This window comes from Coffea eugenioides, chromosome 8 (assembly GCF_003713205.1).
Source record: "Coffea eugenioides isolate CCC68of chromosome 8, Ceug_1.0, whole genome shotgun sequence".
NCBI lineage: Eukaryota > Viridiplantae > Streptophyta > Magnoliopsida > Gentianales > Rubiaceae > Coffea > Coffea eugenioides.
Window position 1 is genome coordinate 2,597,862 of NC_040042.1, and position 14,885 is coordinate 2,612,746.

General features: G+C 37.2%; 1 protein-coding gene across 1 annotated transcript; it reads right to left on the reverse strand.

Moving 5' to 3' along the window:
- Positions 1-691: 691 nt before the first annotated feature.
- LOC113779475 (disease resistance protein RPM1-like) lies at positions 692-13,305 on the reverse strand. Its single transcript, XM_027325056.1, has 5 exons — positions 10,404-13,305; positions 1,566-1,639; positions 1,223-1,445; positions 948-1,006; positions 692-856 (listed from the first exon to the last, which is right to left on the reverse strand). Exons 1-5 carry the CDS (start codon positions 13,303-13,305, stop codon positions 692-694), a joined length of 3,423 nt encoding a protein of 1,140 aa, XP_027180857.1.
- Between the last annotated feature and the right edge of the window lie 1,580 nt (positions 13,306-14,885).

Genomic DNA, 14,885 nt, shown 5'->3' on the forward strand with positions numbered 1-14,885 from the left:
AGCCACTCAAGTCTTTTGATGCGAACTCTAACATCTACCAAATGAAGGAGCCTAATTAGTCAACTTGTCATCGCCTTAGGACAACATACTCATAGACATCGCTACTTTTTGACGCAAAAGTCGACGCTTTTGGTGAAACCTCCCGGTTGCTAAGTGACGACACTAGCGGAGTACAGCCGAACAACATTCAAACAACATCCAAAATGAACAGTAAAATAAATATATAAAGAAAACTTTCAGAAAACTTTCTTTATTTTTCAAACATGGAAAACTAAGGTTAATAGTTGGCCAATTTACATAGTAAATGCCAAAAAATATTTTCACTGCCTAAACAAGTTAGTCAAGAATCGCAAAAGTCACAAAATTTTCATTATTCACCAAAGAGATATGCTCAGACATCCCATATTAGCCTCGACTCATAAGAAAACTTAGCAATAGAAAAGTTTGAGCCATCTAACCATTGTTGATCACAAACAACTATAGAATTGTCCAAAAGTGAAAATAAGAGGATAAAAACACCTAAAATGAACAATACCTACTACACTATCATCCCCCCACACCTAATCATTACATTGTCCTCAATGTAACAAGAAAGAGCAAAAAGAAAGAGAAGGAATAACAAGACTTCCTTGAATACCGCAGAGGGGGACTCCGAACAGCTATGGAATAGATGGGAACGACGGCATGGAACTCACATGATGGAAGAATGCCGCAAAATTCTGGACATCTGGAACATATGAAGTGCAAGATTGGTCACCCGCTCATCGATATGGTGAACCTGTACTTGGAGATGTCTCAACTCAACATCCAACGACGACTGCGGAGATAGAGGGTCTAGGCTCGTCCTCAGCTCTCCCTGAAGTAGTGAAGGGACCAGCATGCCCAAAAGGATGATGAATGGGTACACTAGTGGGTCCCGGTGGAATAAACTAATATATGTTATTAACCTGCTCCACGACACCAATTTTTTCTAGGCAAACCACATCCAAAGGATCCATTTGACAAGCTACATGCAAATCATGGATAGATAAATCAAGAACACCTAAGTGAACTGCCAAATGAGTAATATACAAGCAAAGGATTAGAGGTTTGTTTCTCTTAGTCAAGACAGTTTTGAATTGAGATGCCAACCAATACCCCAAATTAACTTTGATATTATTTTGCATGCACCAAATAAAAAAGAATTTAGGTTTGGGAAAGCTCCCCGAACTATCCCTCCTACTTGAATAACTATAAGTTAAGAAACGCTGAACATAACGGGCACTCAGATCCTTGAGATAGGAACTCTTGAACTGACTAGGGTCATAACGGGCTCCGTCGACAGATGCATTCTTCCAGATTTTAGTTTGGAATGAGAAGAAGGGCTCTACATAATCATAGACACTCTCAACATACTCCCTGGAATTGGAATACTCATCATCAATGAACCCAAAGACCAAATTAAACTGGGTAATGGAAAAGTTAAATTGTTGGCCCATCAGTTTTCATCGAATGAAATTAGGGGTGGTGACAGAGTATTGGTGGGAAGGTCAAATTCGAAAGTGACATAAAATTCCCTAACTAACTCCACAAAAGCACAGCATTGAATCACAGCATAGGCACGCCACCGTGAACATCTTCTCAACATTATCCCTAATGCCTAAAATAGCCATAATAAAAGGGTCAAGATGTTTGCAAGGGATAATCCGCCATTCACAACAAGTAGAATACCGTTACTTGTCAGCGGCTCTGGTGAAATTCAAATGACCCCCAAAGTGAGAAGGTGAGGAGAGGTGAACACCCTTGTCTCTACCTAAGCATGCCCATTTACCCGAAGAGGAGGGATGGTGTGAAGGGTCACTAGCGGGAATAGTTGGTTGGGAGTTGGCGGTGGATTGAGACCTAGGTGTCCTAGATTTTGTAGTCATTTTTTTTCTCCATGTAGGCAACAGGCAATCAGCAATTAACAATGATAGTTGACAAGTGCCAAATTCACTGGTTAAATACACATCCCAAGTGACCCCTAACCGCTGAGGACAGCCAAACAGGTCCAAAACAAATAGTATCAGTGAAGAATCGAGACCTTGGTCCCCTTTCAATTAATAAAGACCAGAAATATAGCAACAACACCCAATATAAGTCACGAAGGCAGTGTAGAGGACTCAATGGCAATATCCAATTAAGCAATAGCAAAATCAACACAATTAGTAACCAATAGTCAAAGAAATTACAAGCACAGTGAACTCCTATGCAAAAGGACAATCGTAGTAAGGAAATCGCACTTCAAGTGCATTTAGTAAAGTTCATGCATCCACTAATCACCAAACAACACCAATTTTCCCAATCACCAGCAATCGCAAACAAAAATGTAAAGTGCAGAGTAAAGCCCAGTAGCAAAATCAATCAGGCGAGGAAGAAAGACATCAGAGCACCATAACCAGACCAAAATTCCAAATTAGCTATAGCAATAATAGCCCAAATTATATATGGCAGTACAAATCGTACAATTGAAATAGCCTAGCAATTAGAAAGTTGAATAACCTTGGAGTGGTGACCCTAGTGAAGAAATTTATAAGGGGAACAAGGATAATGGAGATGGGGTTAGCAAAAGTCAGGGATGGGTGACGGGGAATGGTGACTTCGAACGGCAGACGATGGCGACAGGTGACGGCTCGTTTCTGTTTCGTACAGCGGATGGAGATGTGACTGAATTGTCAGCGACGTGGCACGTGATTGTCTCGGGGGGGGAGAAGAAATAGCAAACGGCAGCGGCGCGAGCGGTGGCAACGTAGCAGCGGCGGTCAAGTTACGGTGAAAGGGATGGCGGTGGACGGCGACTTCGAACAGTAGGCAATGCTTGGTCGGCGCAGTTGGAGAAGAAACTAAGGGGCGGCTGGCGGAGAAAGAAAGAAGAAAGAGGAAAGAAAAAGAGAAAGAAAAGAGAAGAAAGATAGAAAGAAAACGGAGTTTTTTTTGCCCTCCCTTGGTGGAACAAGACATGGGCATGTCATGTGGGTCAAAAGTCTTATGATGTTGAGATTGAATAATTCCTCTTTAGGGCGTACCCTCTTGTTGCCTTGTCATTCGCTGAAATTTTTGAAATTAGAATATGAACTCTTCATCAACAAGATGTAGACTCATCATATTGGTCGAGAGTCTTGTGACTGTGGAGTTGGTTAATTACACCTTAGCATGTGCCCTCAAGACGCATTCATGTCTTGTTGGGTGGACGTCTGCTAATTATCAAAAACTACAATTAAACCTACCAACTATGTAAAACCTAGGATAAAGATAATAAAACACATAATAAAAATGAATAGTCAATAGAAAAAGAATTAGTTTTGCCTCTCAATAAGCGCTTTTCTTTAATATCTTTGGGTAGACATGGCCAAACGTTTTTAACTCGAATAGATTGGGTCCTCGAGGCACACCATCTTCACATTTTCAATTAGAAAATATTCATAGTAGGGTTCGAGGTGATACTCATTCATCACGAATTTCTTATCCGTCTTCAAGTTTTGAATTTCCACTGCATCATAATGGAAAACATTAGTGATAACAAAGGATCCATCCAACGAGAATGCAATTTACCTAGAAAAAACTTGAGCTTAGAGTGGTAAAGTAGAACTTTCTATCCAACTACAAATGTCTTCTGGGTGACGTGCTAGTCATGAAAAACTTTACTCTTCTACTTATAAATCACTTCATTCTCATATGCTTCAGTACACAACTCTTCCAACTCTTGCAATTGCAGTTTTCTTGATTACAAAAATCAACCTATAAGGAGACATCCCAATAGGTGTTTTATACACATCCTATAAGCCCATGATGTATCTTCTAAATGCACACTCCAATCCTTCCTATCTGGACGAACCATTTTCTCCAAAAGTAATTTGATTTCTTTGTTTGAGACCTCCGCTTGGCCATTTATTTGAGGATGGTAAGATGTTGAAACCTTATGAAAGACATTATATTTCCTGAACACTGCAGCAATTGTCTTATTACAGAAGTGCTTTCTTCTATCACCAACAATGGGCCGCAAAAATGTTAGACTTTACAAAATTTGCAACCATTTTAGAATCATTAATTCGGGTGACTTTCGCTTCCACCCACTTAGAAACATAATCTACTGTAAGCAAAATGTAAAGAAAATCAAAAGATGATGTAAAGGGACCCATAAAATCGATACCCCATATATCAAAAATCTCATAAAAAATCATTGGAGTCTGAGGCATTTGATCCTTACAAGAGATATTACCTACCCTCTGACATCTATCACATGACTTACAGAATGAATACGCATCCTTTAATAATGTAGGCCAAAAGAATCCATTCAATAATTTATGCGCTGTCCTTTTTGTTTCAAAATGGCCACCACATGCAAAAGAATGACAGAAAGTTAGTAAAAAATTAAACTCACTCTCGGCAATACACCTTCTTAGTACTTAATCAACACATTGCTTCCAAAGATAAGGATCATCCCAGATGTAGTATTTAGCATCACTCCTTAGTTTGTCCTTCTTAGCTTTCGACCAACTTGCAGGAAATTGGTTGGTCACAAGATAATTTACAATATCAGTAAACCAAGGAGAAAATAAGTTCATAGAGAGTAAGTGCTCATTAGGGAAAGCTTCTCTTAATGGAAGATCCTTCTTGACAATAGATAAACGACTCAAATGATCGACAACTGGATTTTCTGCTCTTTTCTTATCCTTAATTTCAAGATCAAATTCTTGTAAGAGAAAAATCCATCGAATCAACCTTGGTTAGCAAATACCGCAACGCTGTATGATCAGAATAAACAACAACTTTAGGACCTAACAAATAAGACCTAAACTTTTCAAGAGCAAATACAACAGTTGAGAGTTCTTTCTCAATGGTCGAATAATTCAATCGAGCTCCATTTAAGGCCTTGGAAGCGTAGTAAATGGCATGGGTTGCTTTGCTAACTTTTTGATCCAATACTGCTATCACGGCATAATCACTGGTGTCGCACATGAGCTCAAATGAGAAGTTCCAATCTGGGGGTTGAATGATGGGAGGTAAAGCAAGAAGCTTCTTCAACTTGTCGAACGCCTTCTTACAATTTTTATCAAATTCAAAACTCACATCTTTCTATAAGAGCTTAAACAGAGGTGTTCCAATTTTGAAAAAAATTCTTTATGAATCTCTGATAGAATCCTACATGACCCAAGAAAGAACGCACTTCCCGCATATTTACGGGATAAGGTAAAGCAGACACAAGATCTATCTTAGCTTTATCAATTTCGATTCCCTTGGATGACACTACATGGTCTAAAACTATCTTGTACTCAACCATAAAATGATATTTTTTAATTAATCACCAAGTTAGTTTCAATACACCTTTTTAAGATCAAAATCGAATTTTTTAGCCAATTATCAAAACTATCTCCATAAACGCTAAAGTCATCCATGAACACCTCCATAATTTTCTCGACATATTCAGAGAAGATACATACCATACATCTCTGAAAGGTAGTTGGAGCGTTACACAACCTAAAAGGCATCCGTCTGTAGGCAAAAGTTTCAAACTGGCACGTGAAGGTGGTCTTTTCCTAATCCTTTGGTGCTATTGCAATCTGGAAGTGACAAGAGTATATTTTACGTGTTTTAAATGTGTTTCATTATTTAGTTTTGGCGTGTTTTAACTACTTTTATAACTAATTAACTAGGAATCTAGTGAAAATATGCATTTTATGGTTTAAGTGTGAAAAATTACATTTCTATGAATTTTTATGGTGAAAACTTCATGTTTTTGTAGGATTAAGGATTCAATCATCAAATGGCATGAATTGAGAATATATTTGGATGATTGATGATTCTGTTTGATTTAGAACTTTGGAACAAATGTCTAATCATGAAGCAAATATGGCATGTTTGCTGGAAAAAGGATACTTTTTGGGTTAAATGGGTTCAAAACAACAACTTGAAAGGGTGTTCCTTTTGGGCAGCAAAGATTCCTGTTAATGGTTCTTGGGTATGGGGGAGAATATTGTTGTTGGGAAGAAGCTCAGCCTTTCATTAGACATTTGATTGGAAATGGTGCAGATGCATATTTCTGGTATGACTACTGGCACCCTATTGGTCCTTTATATAAATATTTTTCTGAAAATTTGTTACTCAACTTTGGACTTACAAAAGCTTCAAGAGTCTCTAGCTGTATTCAGGGGAGTATGTGGAAATGGCCCCAAGGGAGAAGAAGAACAGGGGAGATAAAGAAACTAATACGGAGGACCCCGCATTTATTTTTGCCTAACACACATGTTGCTGATGAAGTATACTGGTACGGTACTGCTTCAGGCCAATTTACAGTCCAGTCAGCAATGTCAAAACTGAGAGTTTGTGGAGCTCCAGTGCCATGGTACAAGCTGGTATAGGGGAGACGTACCGTACCACGTTACTCTTTCATTGCTTGGATGCTTTGTAGAGGAAGATTACCTACCAGAGACTGTTTAAAAGCCTGGGGAGTGGCTTTGGAGTCAGATCAGTGTGTCGTATGTAATAGTGCTGAGTCTATGAGGCATATTTTCTTTGATTGCGCTCTATCCAATACAGTAGGCAGAAGCCACAGTAGTTGTGTGCAATAGTTAAGAGCAGATTACCTTGGGATGCTGAGTTAAAATGGTATTGTGATAACTGCAACTCAAACTCATTTATTGGTCAAATCAGAAGGTTGGTGTTTTCAACTGCAATTTATCAGATATGATGCGCAAGGAACCAAATCATATTTCAACGGAAATGTATCTTTGCTGTGACCATTGTGTGTATGGTCCTTGAATCAGTTAGGAATACTACTGTTGTGAGTTGGAGAGGAGTCCCACTGACCAAAGCCAATTGGGAGCTAAGTATGGAGTTCGGATTGTCTCATGTGTGTTTCCAGCAAGATTGAGTTTGCATTACTATAATAGTGATAGGATTTATGTAAGTAGGAATTGTTTGATTCCTGTACTCGCTTAATCCTTTATCAATAAAGATTCATATTTGCCCAAAAAAACCAACAAAAGAATGACCAATTACTTGCATTACATCAACAATTAATATCAATTATGCCAACACTTGCAAGAATGAAAAACATTCCCATGAGTTGCGGGGTATTAAATCGAAAAAAGAACAACAAATTTTATTTATTATAAAAGAATATGGTGAATCTTAGTGGTTAATAGTCTAATTAGCTTTTGTGATGCCACAATTACACTCCTCTCTAATAAATGGACAAATTGCATTGCATTTCATCAATAAACAATATCAAATATGCTAGCAGTTACAAAAATGAAAGATTTATTACTTTTTTATTCATCAAAAAAAGAAGAACAAATTTTATTTGTGAAATATCCAAGTTTAAAGAGTACTTCAAACATGAAACAAAGCATAATAAATTGGTACTATGAGTCTCTTAAAAAGTATTATGAATCTCTTAAAGAGCACGTTTTTAGTACGCATATATTAGTATTAAGTAAAAAATTGGGCTAAAAACAAAAAAAATCACCTGTGGTATACCTAATACACAGAAAAGCGCAACGGATCTTCTGTCTCATATTCTGTGCCACTCTCTGTCCCACTTTTTATTATATTACTATTTCTCCTACATAAACATCATGTTTTAGTTCTTTTTTATTTCCTTAACATTCAATAATTTCTGCTGCCCAATTAGTATTTGTAATAAAAATGGATGGAATATCAAAGAAACCTTGGGAACAAAATGTGAGACTACATTGATTTAAGAGGTCTGTGAACAGCATGTAAATTTAGCAAAAAACGAATAGCAGAAAATGATAAGCAGTACATTAAAAGGGAATCAAATTTCTTTACAATTAAGGATTACAAAATTCGTTGGAATTGCTGAACCACTCAATCGTGTCGTGGCTTATTTCTATGCCCAGCATAAGACAATTGATCTCCTGAGCCAAATCCGATTTCCACCATCTTATCATATCTAATTAGTCTTTCAGTTAATTGTAATGTCACAAAAATTAGATACACTCGACAAAGTCAAATCATAATTTTGTGTTTCTATTTTCCTTCTTTTTTCTCTCAAATTTTGTCTCTTTTTTGTTGGCTAGATTATATTCACCTTTAAATCGTTGAATTAAATTTTCAACCTACCAAGGTTTTCCCAAATCGCTTCATCCAATATCATGATTTTTGTTCTGATTTCCCATATCATCTCAGCATTTGGTATTATGGGGTCTTACTGTTTACCTCATTGTAATGATATATGTGGAACTAAATGGGAGTTTGGTTAGCGGAAGCCGGAGCTTACAAATGAATCTGTCCTTTTGTAGTTTTACCTATGCAAGAATAATTAATATGTGGGAAAATCTGGCTACATATGTGCAAGGACTAAATAAATATCGACTATAGTTAGCTAGAATGTATCCTGATAAAAAAAAAAAAAGATTTTTATGTGTTTAATGAATAAAATGTTTAACCACCTTGGATAAAACTGCAGGGAAATTATGTTTTAGTAAATAAAGGGAAAATACAGATTTGGTCTCTAATATTTTGCCTTTATGCAGTTTTAGTCATTAAAATTTTGAAAATTGCAAATTTGATTCTCAATGTTTAGCACGTGTGTAATTTTAGCCCCTAAAATATGGGTAGGAACAAATTTGGTCCCCTATGTTATCATTTTGAAGCAAATTTAGGACGATTGACATAGAATCTGTTACGTGTGATTACATGCTTATTAATTTTAAATATCTTAAAAAAGAAGTAAAATAGCGAGTACTCTTCAATAATAAGACCAGTTTACATGATGCCATGTCGGTAGCTAATTAATCAAGAGAAAAAAAAAAGAAAGAAAATTTGTTAATCTATATGAAAAAGTAAATGTCACGATTTTGTGCTTGGCATAGTCAGGATAGAGTGTACAAATAAGTTCTATATCAATGAATTGGGTGCTTCAACTAATTTTAGTTAAAAAATTTTCAATTTTTATTAGTTAATTAGTTAGCATATGAATTATTAGTTCTTAATTTTGTTGTTTAAAGTTAGCTACTATTTTGCTTCTTTGTTTTGAAATGTAATTTAATGGACACATAATTAGACATGACTAAATGATGTTAGTAATTGAAAAAAAATTCTTCAAATGTCCTAAATCTATTTTTAAAATGGATATATTAGGGACCAGATTTGCTCTTGCAAAAATTTTAGGGACCAAAACTACACATTTATGTTATTAATTATATTATTAAATATAAAGAATTGGATTATAGCTAAATTATTATATTATGTATATATATGTATTATATATACATCTATAAATTTAAATATATATATAATTTTTTTCGCATGCGAGGGATGGGGTGGGTGTATGTTGCCCAGCCCCCAGCCCCGTTTTAACGTAGGGGAAAATTTTCTCCCCTCGCCCTGTCCCATCCCCCGCGCCATTTCTACTCTTGCGGGCATCTGTCGTTGTTGCCACCCTTAACTTTAAGTACCCTTATTTTAGGGTAAATTAAGTGTAATCTTCTATGGTTTCACTCATTGTCATATAATCACTATAACATTACAAAATATCTCCCTTAGGTTCAGTGTAAACTTTATGAAAAATAACCTCTGTAACATCATTATTTCAAATACTAATAATGTCTTTACTTAAATGATAAAGCGAATAAATGTTTAACCACCTTGGATAAAACCGCAGGGAAATTATGTGGATTAATGTAACAATTACAATGAGGTAAAATGCGTATTTATTTAAATCACAGATGGTTAAGTGGATTTTATGATTCCATCACACAAGTGTTTGGGAGCGCATTTAGTTTAATCACCTAATCAATGGTGCATTCCTTCCATTTTCTACTTCACATAAAATCACATAAAGGTTATATAACTATTATGAAACTTTAGAGGTGTTATGTGGCATTGAAGAAAATTATAGGGGGATTATATGTAATTTATTCTTTTTTACATGAATTGTAGGTGTATAGATTATGTTAATGCTTTTTCGACAAAATGATATAGAACTTTTTCAATGTACAAATATTTAAGAATTATACACATTGTAGGCTTATTAGCACAAAGTAATTGTACTAGTCAATGATGAATGATCATATGTGCAAGGAAAGAGCAGATTGGAGGATACCTATCACGTGAAAAGAGTCGCATAATAAACTTGGTGGATGTCTATATTTACTAGACAAACCATATTAATGTAGGTTTGTACAAGCAGAAGTGAGGATAAATTGGGTTTATGTATTATCTCTAACCAAAATTTAAAATTGATCGTTTGTTAAATCAATTATAGAAAAGATAAAAAAAGTAATAGTATACAGTACATTGACAACAGCAAGCATTATACACAATACATACAATAAATAAGAAGGTAAGACACAGAAGGGGAAGAAAATTACTAATAAAAAATAAAAACAAAAGAAGAGAAGGCAGTGTTGTCCACAAACTAGAGAACGGGAAGCCACGGCGGCTGCTGTGTTTTCTTCTCGTCCTCCCACAGCAGCGGTCTCTCCATTTCCTATCATCTGTATAGTACCCAATGAGAACTTCAGGAATGTGTGCGATCCCTCTGTAATCTTCACTTTCCTCCTCCTGATTCTCTAACACCTTCTCTCTCAAATGAGAACTCGTCTCATACAGAGACAGCCGTTGAAGATTGCTCAAGTGCTGAATACCCAAAGGTAACTCCTCTAGCAATGGAAGTTGTTGCAGAAATAGTTTTTGGAGACGAGGCAATGCACCCTCCTCCACTCTCATCCATCTCAACCCTTCCATTCTCTTTAAGTGCATCGACTTCAGCTTTAGGAACCCTCCAGCCTTGAAGCACAACCCTTCTCCCTGGTAAGATCCACAGAAGTTAATATGATGCAAATTGGGCAAATGTTGGAGGGATTCAAGCGGATCCTCCTCACCCCTTAACCTGCTCCAATTCAAATCTATTCTTACCAAGCCGCGAAGACGAGCTACCCACTGTGGCATTTTTTCTAAGCGGCCACGCAAAATCAGCATACGAAGAGATTGAAGAAACGAAGAAGAAGAAAGGGAAGGAGGATGATGATTTAGATCGATTATCTCATGATCATCACCTTTTCCAATTGAAGCAATGCTTAATTCCCGAAGACGGGTGAGGTTGGCAAGGGAGGAGCAGAGCTCCTTTCCATCTTCTCTTCTTAACTTAGTAATACGTAATTCTCTTAATTGGGTCAGCTTTCCTACCTCTTTAATGATTATAGATCCACTACTAGCATCTATGTAACTTAATATTTCTAGGGCAAGAAGCCCTCCCATATTGGATGGAGCTTTAAATCCGTGAAATCCATAATTATCATCTGAAGAATCGACTTGTTGATATACTTCGAGAAACCGAAGTTTTTGCAGCTTTAGGATTTCCATGGGTAATTCCCTAACTCCAGTTTTTCCCAAATTCAGATACTCCAAATGTTGAAGCTTTCCAATGGCTTTTGGGACTCTCTCCACTCCTGTACCATATAGGTCCAGATGCTTGAGATGAAACATCTTAAAAATCTCATTTGGTATTTCCTTCTGTTTCTTTTGACCTCTCAAATCCAAAACCTTTAACAACTTGCTACTCCTTAAAACATCATATAACAACATTTTGTATAGCAGCGGATTAGTGGATCCAATTCTAACGAACGACCGAAGGTGATCAAAGCAATAATTTTGCATTTGCTGGAGGTGTTGGGTGTTGTTACTGCTGCTACTATGGACTATTAGACGGCGTACCTTGTCGGACGGCCACATCATTGATTGTCCAGTAGTAGTTGTGACCATGTTTTGTTCCCTTGACTTGAGAAGAATAACTTCTCTCAATAGGTCATGAATTCGACAAGTGTCGGGTGATCCTTCATAAAACACGCCCGTCACTTGAATCAGACTTCTACTGACGAGTTCAATAAAATAACCCCAGGCTACATCTTCAATACTCATTCCTTCTCTCCATTCTACAAACCTCTCAGCAATCCATAAGTTAACAAGTCTTAGGCACCCTATTTTGTAATCCTCTGGATAAATGCTTGTGTACAACAGACATATCTTGAGATGCCAAGGCAGGTCGCTATAACTGAGAGACAGTATCTTTTTTACTCTGTCCAGCTTACCCGTGCCTTCTAATTCACCCCCAAGGCTGCGTCGAACCATCTCCCATTCGTCTATTCTGTTTACATCTTTCGAAGCCAAAAGCCCGCTGATTGCAAGGATTGCAAGGGGCAAGCCCTCACATTTGTCCAATATACCTTTGGCAACATCCATCAAATGGCCAGGGCAATTACCACCATTAAAGATCTTGTTGTAAAACAGGGTCCTCGAATCCTTTACAGAGAGTGGCTTCATTCTGTAGACAAAACGCCGAGATTCAATGCAAGAGGCAGAGGCTACATCAGCTCTTCGAGTTGTTAGCAGGACACGGTTGCCGTGGCTACTCTCGGGCAGTGCAAATTTGATGGTATTCCAAAATTCCACGTCCCATACATCGTCAAAAACAATTGCATACCTTCCAGCTTGTTGAAGAAAATCTTTGATAATTTCTTTCAGCTCGGTGGTATTCGAAGACTCGATCGATTGTGGGACTGGTTTCTTCCCCTCCTTGTGTAACTGCCGAATCAAGTCTTTGAGGAGGTACTGAAAGTCACATGTCTGAGAGACAGTTACCCAAGCACGAACTGGGAAATGCTTTCTGACTTCAGGATCCTCGTGGACTCTTTTCACCAGGGTAGTTTTGCCAAGTCCTCCCATACCAACCACTGAAACAACTTTTAGTTGGTAATCATCCCCTCGGAGGAGCTGAGAAATTAGATGCTTCTTGGGCTGGTCAATGCCAACTAATTTAGCTTCTTCCACAAGCAGTGCGTCATCTCTGCTATAGCGCCATGTTGTGTTGTTCACAGCAGAAAGTGAGCTGGACGCTTGGGCAGAGATACCATATTCGGATTGGTATCTTTGATGACCTTCAGAAATACTATTGATTCTGGACTTGATGCTTTGTATTTCGCTAGCAACTCGATGACGAGCTCTCAAATTCTTGATGGAGCTGAATATTCTCCGAACAGAGCCGTAGAATCCTGTTGTGCGATGCCGAGCAAAGCGAGCTACAAATTCATCAAGAATGTCTTCAGTGTCATAAGCAGCCTCTCGCACTTGCTTGATCCATTCTTGGAGCCTGGGTTGAGCATCTTCTTCTTTTTCTTCTGCCTCTCTCAGGAAAGCTCTCATGTGCCCCAACTCGTCCCTGATGAACTGGACCTCTTGCCGAAGCCCTCCCAATAGTCGTCCCTCCTCGCGCAGAAAAGTTGAGAGTTGATCCAGCACAAAAGAGAGAACTTCTTCTGCCATTTTCAGTCTTTCTCTTTAACTTAAGAATGAGGGGAAGGCGGCTTCTGGTTTATAGGACAGTCCACTTGTTGTATCTTGAAAGGTAGAAGGAGGAGTAGGTTATAGATTCATAAGCTGATGAACTTTGATGCTATATGGTGCAGTATTTATCAAAAAGAAAAAGAAAGAATTAACCAATTAGAAGAAACTAAAGCAAGAAACATGATGGAAATTGAAGACAAGAAGATATGCAGCAACGTGAGTTTGAAAGACGAAGCTGCCTCTTACCTGCTTACAATACAAAATCATGGAAGCTGTTAAGGAAGAGGAGGTTATAGATTCATAAGCTGATGAACTTTGATCCTATATGGTGCAGTATTTATCAAAAAGAAAAACCGCGTCAAAAAGAAAAAGAAAGAATTAACAAATTAGAAGAAACTAAAGCAAGAAACATGATGGAAATTGAAGACAGGAAGATAGGCAGCAACGCGAGTTTGAAAGACGAAGCAGCCTCTCACCTGCTTAGAAATTAGAATACAAAATCATGGAAGCTATTAAGAAGACTGTGCAAATGGTGGGGTGATCAGCCTTCAGGACCTTCTTTCAACTGTGGGTCCTTTGGTCGGATAAAGATAAAGGAGTGACTACCGCAGCATCGTGCAAAAGCAATGATGTCGAATTATTTAACAAGGAAAAGAATAGAGTTAAAACGCGGCTGGAATGGACATTGTTGATTTCATTGACGAAGAAATAAAACTGAAGTACTATTACAAAGTCTTTTGCACCTTCTGCTGACTGACAAATACAACCTCATCCTTCTGTGGAACTAATTTCTGCTCTCTTACAGTGTATACAACCTCATCATTTGTTTTTAGGTCAAATGATGTGGTACTAAAAAAAAAAGGAATTTGCGAAAGAATATGAGTAAATTTTATATGCACTGACGGTGTATATATTATCACTTTCCTTTAAACTTTATTTGTTCATAATTTTGTATGCAAAGATTTTGGACAATTATCCTTTAGGATAATTTGAAAGGTATTTGTCTCAACTCTTGCACAAAGTTAGACAAATCAACTTGAACTATGGTGTATTTTTGTAAAGAATTCTAGTAATAGAAAAATGATCTTCTATAGCAACCCATCCCTACTAGACTTTTATAGAGTTGAAATAAAAAATGATTAAGAGTTGCATCCTTTCACCGCTAATTTGTGTATTTGTGTTGGTCAAAAGGTTCCTCAACGTCAATGCAAGTGTTTAGACAGTTTTTTAGATTTAAAGCTATTTCCTTGTGTTAATTATGTGACTGCTTCCCCCATTAGAAGAATTTTATCCAAAGATTCGTGAAGATGTTAGTCTCAGATATCAAGCTTTCAACTTTTTTCTTTCCTTTTTTTTTTTGTTTTCTTAATAAACCTTGGAAGAAAATGCAATAAGATCATTCAGCTTTCCTTTGCTAGTAAAGCAGTAGTGTTATAAACAAGCATTTTTTTTCCTTTGTTAAAAAAGGAGTTGAAATTTTCAATTTTCCCAGCATGAGTTGCTACTTCAAATGCTCCTTACAAACCAAATATAAACTTGGAAGCTTCTTCTGAGATATC

Bases quoted from the DNA above. Each gene is read 5' to 3' on its own strand.
- LOC113779475 (XM_027325056.1), bottom strand. From the start codon at position 13,305: ATGGCAGAAGAAGTTCTCTCTTTTGTGCTGGATCAACTCTCAACTTTT. The intron at 1,446-1,565 runs GTTAGTTAGGGA...TCCATTACCCAG, and splicing joins CAATGCTGTGCTTTTGTGGA to TTTAATTTGGTCTTTGGGTT. The intron at 857-947 runs GTTAATAACATA...TCACTACTTCAG, and splicing joins AAATTGGTGTCGTGGAGCAG to GGAGAGCTGAGGACGAGCCT.